At 40.3% G+C, this 18,038-nt stretch overlaps 1 protein-coding gene across 1 annotated transcript in view; it reads right to left on the bottom strand.

Annotated features, from left to right (window-relative positions):
- Window positions 1-18,038, bottom strand: part of macrod1 (mono-ADP ribosylhydrolase 1) — a gene marked incomplete at its 5' end in the record, with an annotated part of 94,480 nt that overhangs the window by 28,750 nt on the left and 47,692 nt on the right. Inside the window, 2 exons of the mRNA XM_079229000.1 lie at window positions 248-364; window positions 9,803-9,832. Coding sequence (XP_079085126.1) covers window positions 248-364; window positions 9,803-9,832 — 147 coding nt within the window. The remainder of the gene's footprint in view (window positions 1-247; window positions 365-9,802; window positions 9,833-18,038) is intronic.

The raw sequence follows: 18,038 nt of genomic DNA, 5'->3' as shown, positions 1-18,038 counted from the left end.
TTCTATGTGAAGATAAAAATGTTCCTCTTGCATTTTTTGGGACAGCAGAATTGCCTTATTAAATGTTCTTCAAGAGGTTGTCCAACCTTAATTTACCTCGAGAAAATCAACTGTGCAGTTTGCTCTTTTTCAAAAACACCCTTCATCACGGTCACACTTTCCTACACATTCACACCTGGAGGCAGCCCAGTAAAACCGCAGCGAGGGAGCTGGAAGTTACACAAACATTTATACATTTTATACTCACACTTTGCTGGGAGGCCGTAGCCAAAAGTGATCTTGGCCTCGCCCGTCTCACAGCCGTGGAGGGAAGCACATTCCTTCTTTAGCAGTGGACCTGCAGCGCGGTGGATCGCTCCGTCCACTGGAGAGGAGAGGACGGGAGATTCAGAATTGGCCTACTTAAGGGAATCCTCTACAATCTGATTACTTACAAAGAGTCTAAATGTTTGAAGTCCAGCTGACACATTTACAGGTGTCAAAGCTGAGAGCTGAAAGGACCTGGATAATAGTTGTATTTTACTTCTTTGAATAAGTCTAAGAATATCTGTTTCTCAGTGTGTCAGTCTATTGAATGGATTTTAGGGCCACTGCCTTAGTTAATTACTCCATTTAATGTGTTATTAAGGTCTCATCTGACTTTGACTTTCTGGTCAATTAGTCTTTATTAATTACATTTTCATAAATCTGTATCTGTCTTTGATCCACACCACATCTAAAGACCGTGACTGTGTTCATTTCCAAGAGGGCAATGATGCAGGAAAAGCAATTTTAGAGCTGTGCCAATTACCAGTTTCAGTCAAAATCTTTGCAGTTAAGACAGATTTCCTAAACGTTAATATTTATACCATCTCTTCATACCATTCTCTGCCAAGAAAGCAGCATTTAACTTGAATGAATTCACACTTTAGACAAATTAAGATTAAACAAGGGACAACGGGTTTGAATTCTAAATGGCAAAAACAAAACATAAAATAATTTACTTTTAGGAACCATTCTTTAAATCCAAAATATTTAACGACCATTTCTAACAGAAAACAGAGATTGCGACAAAAAGACACAAATCTATTATAGTGCTGGCTTGTAGATAGACATCAAAGAACGGAAGCAAAAGAGGCACACTTATGATTCAGATTTTTAGAATACTTTTAAATTAAATTATGCGCAAAGTTGCAACATGTTACAGAATGTATCTGCAAAATGTCTACTGACAACATATTTCATTAGATTTGTTTTGTTCCATGTCCTTTTTCAATACATCATCTAAAATGTTCGCTGAACGGCTAAAGAATGATTGTTATCTTTGTGCAATCTAAGCCATTTGGTATGGTTAAGGAAAGTTTGTCCTCTTGGTTAAAGCCTAAGACAGGATGTGCTCACTTTAATTTTGTTTTCCTAAACCCAACCACATGCAGGACTCTGGGCGTGAACACGCGCATCCTGAATCCTGCATGGTTTCAAAGTTGTGAGCTTTGCACCAACTGCAACCTGCATGCAGAACATAATTGGAGCACCTACTTTTGAAAACAGCAACGCTACTCAACATAATATTGAGCTGAATTATGTTTTCCTCATAATGTAGTTGGCTAAACCAATTAATCTTATACACTGTAAATGCCATTTGGGTAAAATACTGCGTATATTTAAATGTTATTGTTAACAGCCAATGTGTCACGAGCATTTGTAGCTTGGTAAGATTCTGGCTTGAGACTGCTTTTCTTTTGAAATAATTCAGAGGTCTAATGTAGGAGTCTGGCGTCAATAATTCATAATAAACCCAGAATAAAACACATCTGTCAGAAATGAGTTCGTCACAGCACTGTGAGACTTGTCAGCACTTGGTGAAAATAGTACAATAACACCCATCCATATGTCACAGCTCAGCGTGTCGGCCTATGGCTCTTATCTCTGTCTGACTCTATACAGACCAGCTGTTACTGCGGTGTGTTTCACCAAACTGAGTATCTCTGGGCGGGTGTCTGGTGTTATCTGAACGTTATTGTGTTAAGTTGGCATATCGCACGCCGTGCTGCGCTGTAGTGTGCCATGTCATGCTGTGCCATGTTGAACTGGGCCGCACTGTGAGCTAAGCACAAGTGTGAGGTTGTGAAAGACGAGCTCTGAACACCGGCTACCTCCTCAGGGTGCACAAAAACAAGCTCAGATACCATGCTCGCGCTGTGTGTGCGTCAGTGTGTGTGTGTGCACACAAAATAGTGCTGGTGTGTGTATCTTTGTCAAAGCACATGTGCAACCATGAACAGATGTGTTCATGTGTGTATGTGTGTGAAGAGTCCTTGAGGTGACACACACTGCTTTGAAGCAGCCCAACTCTGAAATAGAGAACAAGTGTGATAAGACGGAGAGACAGAAAACTGAAGGAGGGCGGAAGGGAGGGGAACAAGGGGGAGAGCAGCAGATGTAAGAATAGTGTGGAGGGAGATAAAGAAACAGGCATGAATAACAGAATCAAAAGAAAAGGAAATGGAAATTGAACTGAAACATAAATCAACAATACCTTTTGTTCAACAGATATATGAGTGTGTGTGTGTGTGTGTGTGTCTCCCAGTCTTTATGAGAGGAAGGACTGCACTTCCTTTAACAGTAATGCTTTTTGACCTGATAACCTCTCTGCTCAGGCCCACACATGCACAATGCGTGGTTACAGATGCATTCACAGTTAATCTTCTACACAACATACACAACAGAGCACACGTGCATGTGTGCACATGCCAAGATTAAGTAACACGTGTCCTAGCATACAAAAGCTGTTTGGAGGACAGTAGATGAAGTCGAACCAGTGATTGCTGCACGTTGCCAAAACACTTAAGCAGCCGACTAATGTAATGTTTGTGCATCTTCATGCTTCCTTTAACTTTGGCATTGATGTTTCTCAACATCAGGATGAACTATCCCAAATTAGTCCTGCTTTATTTCTAATGGAGATTCCAACAATCTACCAAATGAACAAAAACACAATGTGGTCAAGCGCTCAAGTTTAGGCACAATAACAATGTGTACGGTTTAGGGACAGAGAATGGTTTTGGTTAAAATAAGGACTTTGTCGTCCTCTTGAGAATTAATAACCACGTGAGTGAAGCTTCCAGAGCATTCGTGGACATGCTTTAAAAAATTGGAGTGGACTTGTTATTGGAAAAGCTGGCAAAAAAAACACAAACGGATGTTCTCCATTTTAAAGTCCAAACTTTTGTTGACTCATCCGTCTAACCTGGCCTCCTCCCCACCGTGGATGTACTCATATATATATATATATATATATATATATATATATATATATATCTATATCTATATCTATATCTATCTATATATATATATCTATATCTATATCTATATCTATCTATATCTATATCTATATCTATATCTATCTATCTATATCTATATATATCTATATATATCTATATATCTATATATATATATCTATATATACATATATCTATATATACATATATCTATATCTATATATATATATCTATATATATATAAATAAGAGAACTGGATACCGTGATCAACAATGGCGCCACATTTATTCTTGTAAAAGTTGTTGCCTGGTGGCATATACGCTGGAAAGCTTCTGCAGGCTTCATCACGTTGTGCGTCATGTTGAAACACCCGATGCGGCCACTGAAACCAAAAGCGCTTCACAGTCCAGCACTGTTCATGCTACGCTGACTTTGTTGCTCTGTAATAACGTACCCTTCCTACTTTGTTCCCATCGTAATTGCTACGCCCATTGGGGGACTTTGTCACTTGAATGTAAACGTGTAATTTTGAGGTACTTGATGAAATTAATGTTCTTCTTTGGAGGGCAGTCTCGGATACACATACACATCACTGCAGTGCCCTTCATGTCATTTCACATTTCAGGTGGCGCACAACCTTCAACACATCAGAGACAGAATAAATCACTCTCTCTCTGGAACCCGGCGAGCAGGGTTAACAAATATCCATACACCTATCGAGTCTCTCCGTGACTCCCACCTCTCTAATATAAAGAGCCGACCCTTCCACTACATTCACTGAAGACAGCCAATGTTGTCTTTCTTCCGGACTGTGGTAACTTCTGGCTCTGTGGGAGCCGTTGTAATAGCCCAGCGTGAGCACCGCATGCTACTGAGTAGATTCAGACACTGTTCTGTCACTTCAATGCGGTGAGAAATATAAAGGGGGGCTTCATGAGCAGAGGGAGGTGCAAAGGAAAGATTGTTTGAAGTAAAGCTTCACCAGCAGAACCTCTTCATCGCAGGAACATATTCAGGTGAATTTGTGCTCAAGGATGGCAATAATATCTATTACTTCTAGAGAACAATATGAACCAAGTCCATCTGGTTGCGGCGCAAAGGGCAAAAAAACTGAATTAAATTTTTTATTTTTTATTTTTCTTCATGAAACACTCAATATTTTTTAAATGATACCCCGCATTGATTTTCACATGTTTGTCATTTGTGGACCGTGTCTCTTGTGGTTTTGGTCAAACTAGTGGCACGGCTCTAGGTCAGTCCACCACCGACTGTGTACAACATCTCATTGGATTGCCATGGAATTTAGTACACATTCATGGTCACCAGGGATCAATCGTCATAACTTTAGTGATCTAAAACGTTTCATCTTGTGCCATCATCGGGCCAATGAATACTTTCTTTTATGACTAAATACCTGCAAAACAAATGATATTATTATCAGCTGTACTAAGTGTTTAGTGCAAATTAGAAAAATGTATTATGCTAATACGCTAAACTAAGATGGTGAACATGGTAAATATTATACCTGCCAGACATCAGCATATAATCAAGGTTACTTAGATCATGTTAGCATGTTGACATTAGAATGTAGCTCAAAGTACGCCTGTGCCTGCAGTAGAAGTAGTAGTAAGCAGAGTACATGTTGCTGACACTACTGTTTCATTAAATTGTGGGAGTATTGATGCATCCCTCATTGAGAACAGGAAAGCCAGAACTAAATTAGCATCACTGCTGCCTCGGATGCTTGTTCATACTCCACTGACTCCGTCACATGCAAATGGCGTACCTGAACAACTCAACAATCAGCTGTAATTAGTGACACCTAATGCCACCAACAGATATCAGCATGAGTTAGTCATGAATTTAATTTAGATTAATAGACACACAAAAAAAAAATCTTTTAGGAAGTGTCAAACTCATTTCCATATTAAAAAAACAGCATTCATTATTTAGGCTTCATTACCATACAAAATATCACATCAACGTTTTCTGGCACTGAAGCCCGGTCTACAAGCAAATATGAGATGGGATAGAGATATGAAAAAATAAAACAATGGAGAGACTCACACAGAGACAGTGAAATATGAGACGAGGGATTGAAGAGCATAGTTGGACAATGAGAAATGAGTTTGGAAGGGGATCAAGTGTAAAAAGAAAAAAAAGGCTGTGTAGGTGAAGAGAGGGAGGGATAAAAGGGCTAAAAACAAAAGGGGAGGAGATGAATGGGAAGCGGGAGTTCAGAGAGGAGAAAGAATAAAAAGGATGCAATAGATGGATGGATGCAGAGAGGGGTAGAAATGAGTGTTTTGGCTTCTGTAGACCAGTGACCAGCCAGCTAAGCAGGCGGCTGACCAGTTTAGGTGTTATCATTCCTCCCTCACGGGCTCAGTATTGACCGACTCTGGGGGAGACGGGGAGGGAGGGAGCCCGGGAAGTAGGGGGACTGTAGTGATAATTGGCGATATGCTTACCTGGCGAGCAGCCTGCAACCCCCAGCCGGGCACACAAACAAACAGGCACACACCCACACATACACAATGCCTGCAATGCTATAAGCCAGGACAAGCTTTACCCCCCCACCCACACACACAGGTAGATTGACATTAGAGTAAAACCAATCCTGAGGGCTCTCCTATGGAATACTAATCTGGCTGCCCTTGCCAGCTGACCTCTTATAGGCCAAACAGGCTGTCCGTCAAACTAATGGGGCGGAACGCTGGCATATTGCTTTCCCACAATCCCTCAGCAGAGCCAGGACACTCATTTACTTCAGTCAGCTTGTTGCCAAGGCAACATTTAGGATGGGTCTGGTGTGGTAGATGCACACACAGACATGCACATTGCTTTGCACAGTATGTATGTACTTGTATTCACAAAGTTAACATGCAGCACTCTGCTACTATGAATTTATCCACATAACACGATTATTGTGGTGAAACAGGGGACTTTATGTATGCTGCAGAGACACTGACAGCCCTGTTGGTGGAAGGTACTCTAAGTGCTCTTTGCCTCTCGTCTCATCTCCGCGCCACAAAACCAATCTTCTGCTCTCTCCCTTTATTCACAATGCATGCTCTCTTGTTCCCTTGTTCTGAAAGTCAAGCAGACAAACCCGTCCACCGCCTGCTTTTATTCTCCTCATCCAGACAGAGAGAAAGCAGAGAGGAGGGCTGCACTGCAGACACACAGGAACAACAGCCGAGAGACTTCCAGAGCAGGGCATCAAACCTCATCCCCGTCCTGGAGGATTGATTATAGATGTCAGCACGCACAAAACAAGCTGAGCAAGAAAATCCAGTGCGCAAGAGGATTTTGTTCTTTCACCACCACCACCAAATAAATTACATTTTAATTGGGATCATGCTCATTTATTGTGAGCTGGGTCCGGATATTTAAGACACCAAACCAATCATATGCGGGCACCGTCTTCATGGCTGGTTCACATCCTGAGCACTCAGTCCCCACAGACCCAGAGCAGGCTCTCTGATACTAGCCGCCTGTGTTTGTAACTTTGTGTCTCTTTTTGATCAATACGTTTTATACAAGTTCAGCACATTGCATGGTTGATTTCAGCTGAAAAAATCCAATCAGTTATAATTCAATTATAACTCAAAACCTAGACCTTACGCATCTATGATAAGGTTCTTGTTAACTCCTTGCATCAAGTATAAATCCAGCTTGACTGAGTCAACTGGTTTGTTGAAGATGTGAAGATGCACAACAACTCCTTTATAAAGGATGATTATCATCCGGTTTTCAGGCTCCGTCTTGTGTCAAAATCTAGGAAATCAAATTACCACACTGCAAATGGTATTTCCAGCAGTGAGATCCCCAATCTCTGTTCAATGTGTACAAAACCTGGATAGACGGAAGAGACAATGCAGGAAAAGAACATAGGGGCCATGTTCCTGGCCATTAGGCAACCCTTCCAATGTAGAGCTCACATGAGGCGTCACTAGTCTGAGTTAGCCAAATCAAACAGTCATCGGGACACAAAGAGCACATGTTTTAATAATGCATGCACCATATCATGCTGATACTGTCCTTATTAAGCAGACTGGGTATCAGCCAGACGTGACAATCTACATTACATACAATTTCTTTGTCAATGTCATTATAAAATTCAGAGTCTTTCAGATTTTGGGAACACAGCAATTCTTGGCTTCACATGGCTACATTCCTTCTTCGAACACACCCACTTGATTTGAACTGAACAGTGCACTCTCTCTAGAGAGGGGTCTCTTCATGGCTAGTATGAAAAAATGATTACAGTGACCAGCAACTCTTTCAATGTACCAATGGTAGTGTTACATTCTGAACATATCTTTTCATAGGGGCCCTGACCTTTTCACAAGAGAAAGAAAAGCACGAAAACAAGGTACCTCACTATACGAAGAATGTTGCAATAAAAAAAATGCAATTTTGCACACTGCACTTTTCAGTTTTTTATTTGTGAAAAAAATTTAATAACGTAATGTAATGTGACAAAATGTGGAAACGTTCAAGGGGTATGAATACTTTTGCAAGCCACTGTAGTCGCTGGAAATGGGCCTCTATACACCTATGTAGATATTTCATTAAAAAACAGATTCCACCTAGAATAGTCATTTACCACATTAACAATGTATAGTGTATTTCTGATTAATTTAATGTTATCTTCATTGAAAAAAAAACATTGCTTTTCTTTGAAAAATAAGGACATTTCTAAGTGACCCCAAACTTTTGAACGATCGCACGCACGCACGCACGGAACCTCCAATCATCATCTGGGATTTGTTTTCTATTTGAAAAATCAATCAAAGCAGTGAAACGTTGAAATGGCAGATAAGCGCCGGAATAAATGAGCAACTGCAGCCAGTGGACATAAAAAAAACAACTTTAATTTCCTGCCCTTGAGTTTGTTGTTGATGCGCAGCCGGAGCTCAGCACCCCTCCAGATTGAAGAAAGCAATGTTGGCAGGTGTGTGTTTGATCTAACTGAATGACATTTACCCAGGTACCCTTGAGACCAAGTAGCAATGCACTGTAGTAAAGACCTGTTGTTGCCTGACCTCTGATGAAAAAATAAGCTGAATGACTGAATGATGTGATTTTGGCATATGGAGATGTATAGCGAATAATGTGTGCGTGTGCTTTTTCTCATTGTGCTCAGCTTCTGCATCTGTATGTTATCTATTGGACCTCCATTGCTTTTGTCTCTACTCGCTCTAACCATTATTTCCCTCCCGTGTCTCTTGTTTGTTCCATTCTTCCCCTTGTCTCCACGCTTAACTCGCTCTCTAATTAACACCCACTGTAGCCTCTATCTGTCGGAGCAAACCCCTGAGGACAGAGCTGGAAAGGGAGACAGAGAGGGGGAAATAAATACAATAAGAAAGAGATGAGAGAAATCAAAAGAGCAAAAGAGTGTTCAAGAGTGAGAGACACAGAACTTAAAATAAAAAAAAAACATTGATGCAGATGGTGGTTGTTGGATATGTAGCTTTCTCCAGCCCTCGATGGACATTTTTAGAACTAAAACAGATGTTGTGGATACATTTAATAAAACATTCAAATAACTAAGCCAATGTAAACAGTTTGACACAAACACACATTCACGGCCTCTTTAGAAACCATCTGTCTCTATAGAGCAACATCAAACGATGCTGTACATCTCGAGGCCCTCGACTGACTGGACGATATGTGCAGTCCATTTGTATGGCTTGAGGCTCAGCTGGAGTGTATCAGTGAGGGCGGAGGACTTACTGCTTCAACACAACATTTCAGACAAGCAAATGCAGTTTTGGAGGCAAGCAAATGCACTGAACTTGCATACAAATGCACAGGCACACATACAGGTGTGCCACGGGATATGTCACCATGGAGACTGGAAAGCAAAAACACGTGCACACACGTACCCACATTACATACAAATTGAAGGTTAAAAATGTCAGTCTAAGTGAGCTGGTCTGAGCGGCTAAAGCTGTTAGGCCAAATGAAGGAAATGAAAACAACCACAGGCAAACACACTAGCACCCAAATTTGCAAGCATTAAAACGTGTGTGTGTGTGCGCAAGTTTTAGTGAACGCGGCTGCCGCATTAGCTGTACAGATTTATTAGTATCGATTAAGCCTGGACGTCCGACATCACACGCATGCAGCAAAGCACTTAGTCAACAATACACTGAAAAATGACTGTTTATATCCATAGCACTCCACACCCATAAATTATGAACCACCGACTTTGCACCTGTGCTCACTCACAAACACACAGAAACACGGGCAGGCAGACACACACAGCGGCCTGCAAATGCACCTTGCACACCTGCCACAACAAAGAGCTACCTGCCAAACAAAGAAATATACAGACAGACCACACACTCTCTTTGGCTTGTACATGGCACTGCATCATTTGATTAAAGGGATATTTTAAATGATTTGGTGTCCAGGGAGGACTATTTGCACCACAAAGCTGTATTATTAATAACAAGTGAGGCCTACAGGTGCCTTGGCAAGCAAACACAAATGCACACAACCAAAGGATCAGACAGGTTGTGACTTACCTCCACCTCCGCCGAGCAGAGTCTTGTTGGCTGAAAGACAGACAAGAAGGAAGAAATATTCATGAAATAGCAATGCCAAAAAACAACTGGTGGAAGCTGAACATGGACCACGGCTGAAATCAAGGTCACACTCGTAGTTTGGATTTCTTGTTTGCAACAGAGATGTCCTTTTCTCATTACATCCAATCTGCATACAACCATAAATGTAAAGCTGAAACTATTCAAGTCAATTAATTTATCAATCAATTCAAAGAAAATTAATTGGCAAATGTTTTTCTGTGTTTTGAATCACTGTAAATGTAATTATCTGTTAGCTGGCACACAAAAAAAACATTACCTTTGGCTCTCAGAACTCGTAATGAGCACTTTAAGACATTTTTCAATTGAATAAATAATCAATGGTTTAATCCTTGATGAAAATAATGCAGCCCAAATAACTAACAATTGCAGTACTGTCCACTGCTGAATTCAAGGTTGCATCGGTAGTGTTGATCGCTTGTTTGTAACAGAGAAATTACTATTTCTCTCCTCCAATCAGTGGAAAAGAAACTGCGCTCTGCCCTTCCTTGAACCTTCACCAAAGTGTTGAACACATCATCAAACAACACCTGTGATCATTACTGTGCTGAGTTCAGAACATTTCTTCATTGCCACTGTGTGATGTCCAGAAACTCTGATCTGCAAAGATCAACTTTGTGTACTAAAATAACTGTTGCTTGTATTCCCGTGCTGGAGGGGGAAAAAAACAAACATTTGTCCTTCATTACATAATGTATTATTGTTGTCAGCATTTCTCAACAAGTCCTCGGTGCTGCTGGGTTTGCCAACCAGCAATTAATTGCATTCACCTGGCAAGGCAGGTGTGACTCCGTCCCTGATTAGATCGGTAGAATGAGAACCAGCAGGCTCTGAGTCCCGTCAATGAGGACTGAGAAGCATTGCACAATCACAACGAGGAGCTCCACTGCCTGCAAAGCTAATGAGTAAACTCATGCTGAGGCTATAGTCCAAAGAAAAATAAACAACTCTGTGAGAAACAGGCAGGCAAGATGGTTTAATTTGTGTTAAAAAAAAAAGCCTGAATAACAACAAGGTGATTGTAGCTTAAATACAATAACAATATAATGAGCTCTCTCTCTGTGCATCTCTCTCTATAAGATATATATATATATATATATATATGAACACATCACCATTTTTCTCAGTAAAAATATTTCTAAAAGGTGCTATTGACATGACATTTTCACCAGATGTCGTTAACAACCCAAGTAGTCCAGACATACAAAGAAAACCAAACAAATAAATTCAGATATTAAGTTATGTGTAATAAAATGGGATAACACAGGGAATATATATATATATATATATATATATATATATATATATATACACACTGCACATGTTTAAAGAGTGTAAATTGCTGGCAGGGTAATGAGGCTGGCGGCTGCTCCTCCTGACATATGCAATATCCAAGTGTTTTCCTCACTCGCATATCCATGAACGTGTGGAGTCAGCAGTGCCAACCCGGGGACATCTGCAGACTACAGCGCTTCCAGCACGAACCTGACCACAAGCTCATACAAAATCAGGTTTTCCAATTCTTTCCCTGATCCTGCAACAAATTTTGGTTGCTGCAACCATGTTAGGAAAATCTGATAAGCACATAATCTCTGCGCAAGGGACAGTGACAAAGTTACGTCAGAACACATGGGAGACATCTCTCGCTTTAGTTACTCTTTGCCAGGAGGCATTGTGCCAATTGGTACGCACTCAGATAGTGTATCAGGCAAGTTTAAAGAGGGGAGTATAGAGACTAAATCCCAAAGCTGTCTTTCCCTCTCAAGAATCCTCTACTCTTCAACTTTTTCACCATCCCCCAATGCCTCATTAATGGTAAATCCCACTTAATTTCAGCCTTTCAACACACTATACTTCTCTGTATACGTCTCACTAACATCTCCCAAAGTGGATTTCTCCACTCTCTAATTTGAAAATGGGCAGGTCCCTTACAGCATGAACTGAAAAAGTTATTTTTATGTGACAGTGTGAGACGATTTGAGGTGCACAGCTTGTTTAAGGGCTGATGGGTATTATGGTGAACTGAAATAAAGCTCATTGGGATGTAAAAGCCCAGACAAATAAAATGTCTCCATTAAGTCTCCCATTCATCCTCTGCTGATTAGCTGCAGGCTGTACATAAGAGTGATATCACATAATGGGTCTTGTTATTACGCGTCCATGTTGAGAAACACGCCCAAGGCCATCTGAGTGGTAAAAGGCTTCATTTTTAAAGAAAGACAAATCAAAGTCAGGATGCAGCGCCGACGTGCAGCAATGAACCAAATCCACAGTCAACACAGTGTTGTTGTTGGTGGAGTAGTCTGGTGGCAGCAGAGCGGTGTTAAGCCGAAAGCCAGCGTTTTGAAGATGGCTCTCTTTTAAGCTGGCTACATCGCCATGGCAACGTATGCTGCACCAACCAGTTTATGTTCAGAGTTTCGGATTGAAATCAACTATAAAAAGTGTACCTGGACCTACTGTAGGTGCCATGTTTGTGAGAGATTTTACTCAGAGGGAGAGAGTGTTTAAAGACTAAATAGATTACGTTATGAATGCAAACGTGTTGAGCCGTATGTTACAAATGCCACAGAACCAAGCAGTGCACTTACAAAAGCGCAAACTGATCACATCCCAACAAGAAGTTAAATGCATGTCGTCTGTGATGCAGAAAATACTGTTTTATTTTATTCACAAGATTGTACTTGCTCTTGGAGTGTTTGCTGATTTTGCTTTTATACTGCTGGTATTGCAGCACCAATTAGAAAATGTATTAGTCTTTTGGTAATACATACTAATTACCTTAATGTATGTTTAAGTTTAGTTAGCAATGCTCGCGCCTGAAAGGGGGCGTGGCTTATCTTGTGGCTTATCTCCGTAAAAACAGTTACCGTTTCCGCCATTCGCCATGGAAATAACCACTAGTTCTGCTTTATGCTTGTGTAAATTCCATATATGTCGGAACATCAAACTCCATCGTGTCTGGTATCATAATATTATTCGTAGTCAGCGAGTCGGGAAATTTCAACTCGCACAATTTCGCCACATATCAAACTCGCGATGCGTCAACCACGTCATTTGAAAATTTGCTAATTACCTATTGCGACTTTACATGTAATCTACTCGCACGTCAAATTCGCGACACGTTTGGTGTGAACACAGCATGAGAGATTAGTAATGTGGAAATCAGTTCATCTGAAGTCTGTCCAAGTCTGTCCAAATCAGTCCAATCTAAAGTCATAAAATGTGTAAACAGTAAGTCCCAGCAGTGTTAGAAAGCTGTGATATCACGGCCAAAAATAACAGTTTCACAAATAATACATCAAACTTAACTGTCAAACCTATATAAATGTAGACATAACAGCTTGATTTATATATGCATATTAAGTTTTTTAGAGTTAGTAGTATGCATGCAGTTTTAAATGAGTGGAATATCCGATCATGCTAACCTAACAATGGTATCTAGTCATCATACTTTGTCATCTACTTTGTTAAACATACAGTTTAACTTTCTCATAAAATAATATGAGCAGATGACAGATGTCATTTGGGACCAGCAGTGGCCTCACACTCAGCTAGCAGACTAAAAGGTTGTCACAGTTGGACCAGGTGAATAAAACCTGGCCAGGAAAACAGCTCACAATAGTTCCTTCACTCCACTTTAAATGGAAAAAATATCGGTGGAAGCTTTTACTGTTATATGCCTGTTTATGATGTTAAATGCATTTTAGGACTCATGAGGAAATGCATTTTTTCAGCCACTTTCCCGCTGCGTGCCCTGTCTACATGTCACTTGATGTCCAATATTTCCCATAATGTCATCGCAATAAAGTCCGGAGAACACACTCACACAGTGATAGTGAAGTTCCGCCACTCACATATAACATGTTTTATGGCTGAATTGCCTTCTGGATTACTGAGGCGGCCATCAGTCGGGATGCCAGGCTTCGGGGACTGACAACAAAGCCTGGCAAACTGATGTTTTGGATTGCTGAAATCTTCTTTTCTACAATCATGATCCATTGTAGCTGCTGGAAATGTCTATGTGAGAGGTGGCACTGTCTGTGTCTGGACAGCCATCATCAGAAATAAGGACAATACAGCACCAAATGTTAACAAAATAGCCTCAGAAACAAATTTTTCAAGCACACTGCCAGCTGGGAAAATAAAATTGCCTTGGTGGTGTTGTGATGCTTCGGGTAGAGTTGAGACAGTGAAATACAATCCAAGAAGTCAAGTTTGAGTAATAGATGACTTTGAAGGTTTGTCAGATGACAGAACACAGCATCGTGGAGACTGAGTAGTTTATAAGAGTAAGGAAGGTAAACAGAAAAAATACAGCTCACTTAACAAGGTAATCTATCAGGAAAGTGGGCATACATGTATTTGATTGATTACGTCCGGCAATTTTTTCTTTTTCTCACAGACACCTTTAGTGTACTATCGAGTGCAACACCATGGATGCCTTCGAGGGGAGAGACTGTCTGAAAGTGTACAATTTAATGAATCAAGACAACAAAAGAAACTGAGCTATTGCCTTCAGACGTGAAGGTTACAAGTACAGAATAAATTATGGTTTTATTTTCCCCGTTTTTTTATTCTTCTTGCTTGTGATTTATATTTATGGGATTATATAATAATTAAGATTGTATTATGTAAAGCACAACAGACCTGTGTTGAATTATCAATGACCCCATGTAATACTGCTGTTCTCTGTGTAGATACATAGGCGTTTGAGACAGAACCAGCCTCTGAGCCGTGTGGGGAAACAAGGCATCAAAGCAACCAAAATACTCTTGTGTATGCACAATCATGCAGATGCACACACTCACACACACGTGCATGCACATGCACACACAGAGAGGGGTGTGAACACTACATACATCATACTTGCCAGTAGTCACACACACACACAAATACAGGCAGTAGTGTTTCAGAGTTTGGGTAACCATGGCGACGGCAAAGCCCAAAGGTTGGATACTGAAACCTAGTTAATTATAGAGATATACAGCGAGAGAGAGAGAGAGAGAGAGCGAGAGAGAGAGACAAATGTCTGTACTCAAGGGAAAATGATTCACCATCTGTTAAAACCAACATGTATCTTCATGTCACGTGTGGACCAAGTGTAAGTGTAACTGTGTGTGTGCGTGTGTGTGTGTTTATGAGAGTATTGTGAGGTGTCTGTGTGCACACTGACCACAGTTGTTGCACGGGCAAAAAACAAACATACGAGCACACAAACTCACTTCTCCCGCGGTGCCGACCACATGAAGGCAAACTGTTTCTTTATCTTATTGGTATTAGATGATTAATTGGACCCGTTAATACTGAGCAGCTATAAAAAGCACGGTAGCATCTTCTGCCGAGACACACCAAGTATCGAAGCGGGTAAGGGATCAGGGTGATAAGTTATACAACTACATACAGAGTTAAAGAGGGTTGGCAGGGGGAGGGAGGTAGGGGAAGAGGAAAGTGCAAGGTGTCAGGGGACGGAGGGAGGGAGGGCTCGGGGAGGGGTGACAAAGAGTGAGTGAGAGAGACAGACAAAGTCAAAGAGAGTTGAGGGTGGAGGAGGGAGACGCAGGACTAAATTTGCTGGGAACATAAAACAACAAGATGGAGTGTACTTCTTCTTCTTCGTCTTTCTGGGGAGGTAAGTAATCACACTGAGGGGTTGAAATGGGGAGAGAGACGCATGGAGAGAGAGAATAGGGGGGGGGGTGGATAGATTGATGCATCAGTGATAGGACGAGAGCTAAATGCTTATAACCTGGCCATACGGAAGAGGAAGAAGTTGGTTGTGTGTGTGTGTGTGTGTGTGTGTGTGTGTGTGTGTGTGTGTGTGTGTGTGTGTACACTACAAGTCAATAGCTATGATGGTGATGATGACAACAAGCTAAAATCTCCATGTGAAGCTTTGTGTCTTCTGTGGCCCTCCATCTTATTTTTTATTCACTCTTCTCTCTGTGCTCTCTCCCCCTTTTATTCCCCAGGCTCTAGTGCAACCTGTTTGTGTATTCCTCCCTCTCCCGCCTTCTCTCTCTCTTTCTCCTCTACCCACTTGTCCTAACCGCCATCATACCTCTATCAGGCATTTAATTTCCAGCCATCATTTAGTCAGTCCACTTGAGAATGCCAATCAATTTGCTGGCGTCCTTTTTAAGAAGAAAAAAAGGACAAAGCGGATTATACAGTGCAGGATAAAAGCAGACATAGTGCTACACCTTTATCTGAGATTAAATAAGATTATAGTACGGATCAATTGATCCTGAGGATGAAATAAAACATCACTTTTCAGCACAGAAAGTAAAGGTTAAAAGAACAAACTGAACATATTAGAATTAAGAAATTAACAAGATAAAAGCTTGCTTTGACAATCCATCTTAAGTACTGTATTTATTAAGCAGTTAAAGACAGAGTTATCTAATGGCTGTCCCAGATAGATCAATGTAGGGATGCCCAATTACTGTAAGGCTAAAAAGAGGATTGAAACAGAACCAAAGTCTCTCGATTTTGTGTTTCATTGGCTTTTCTTGGCCTTTGAGCAAATGTAGCTCCAGAGTCTCGCTGTGGATGTGCTTTTCTTGATACCCACTATGATATAGAAGGCTTGTAATTCACCTCAAGGCTGTGACTTTGACGTACAAAGACAAAGTGAACAGAGAGAAACACAAACATCTCCTCGAGGTGAAATGAAACAACAGCAAAGCTTGTATTCATCTGAGCTGAGCTGGTGTGGACGATTTCTAATTGACAGTTGATGAACCTGTCGATGCTAATTACCTTTTAATAATTACATTCTTTACATGCGCTCACACCTGCAGAGACAATATGACACAAAGGCGTTTTGGCCTCACGTGTATCATCCGCTGTGTAAACCCTCCTGTGACAACAGTTACTACAGTTTCTGTACTTCCTAAACAACACCACAGTACAAACATAAAACATGAAGAAAAAAAACTAAAACCCTGACTTGGAGCAAAACAATAGTCAGTCAAAATGGAGTAAAATGAAATAATTATCTGATAGTTACAGCTTTGGACATTTGATTGACAACAACTTTATTCTTTATTTTATATTTAGAAATGCTAAAATGAATAGAATATTAATCAATAAAGACAAAACTAACTGATTCTAGTTTAAATAACTCCTTTGTGTTGTGATTTAAGGTGTTGATCTAAATGCATGAAGGACTTTACTGATTTGCTACTGGCGTTTGTCATTTCACAAACTAAATGGTTAATTAGTTAATTCAATATTTGACAGATATAGAGCACTATTTTGTAAATTGTTGCATCTTTGTTTTGATAATTCATCCTTAAGACATATTTGATTTTAAAGAGATCAGACATTTTTTTACGTAAATACTGACCCATTCTTCAATAATCCGACACAAAAAAACTAGGTAACTCCGTGACTTAGTAGCCAATTTGTTATTTAGCAAATCACTTGTTTACACGTAACCGGGTATTTTTTGTAAAAAATAGCATTTTCTACGTGTTTTTTCTGCACCCAAACACGTTTAAGGTCACAAAAAAACTCTCGTCAGTAGGAGGATTTTCAAAAACTCAATTGTCAATGCTTGTAACTGCTGCATACATTGAGTAAATCCTGACATGGATACAGGAAGTATCACAATGCAACAGGATGGAAGGTGATATCAGTCTGTTGCCTGACAAAACAATTAACAAAAAGTAAGCTGCTTTAAATCACTAAACTTGACATCCAGGTTAGCTCTTTTTTAAAAGATCTACAAATAATGTATAATTTGCAAGAAAATCTAAGTACAACCCTTCAGAAGATGATCCACTGATGCCACCAACATGCAAATATGTGACAGAGGACATTTACAAAGGTTGTAGGTTAAGGCTGAGGACAGCTTGATGATAAAGGCTTTATATTTATTGCCTTGAACATCCACCCGGTGTTTGGTCTGGACAACATAACCACAATATTTGACTTACAAACTTACAATCATCACTATATTTTATTTATAGAGAATGGCATACACATTTAACCTTGTTGCAATATTCTTATTGAGTGTATAACAAAGTAAGACATTAATACTGAATCAAATCATGAGCAATCTCATCAACATCAAATTCACATCAATATTCAATGAGTTGTGACCCTCTGAGTCCAAATCATGCTGTATTGTTATTTACAACCACCATTTTTT

The sequence above is a fragment of the Taurulus bubalis genome, assembly GCF_910589615.1.
Source record: "Taurulus bubalis genome assembly, chromosome: 13".
NCBI classification, from domain to species: domain Eukaryota; kingdom Metazoa; phylum Chordata; class Actinopteri; order Perciformes; family Cottidae; genus Taurulus; species Taurulus bubalis.
The sequence above is the reverse complement of the archived record's forward strand: the minus strand, read 5'-3'. Positions and strand labels throughout refer to the sequence as shown.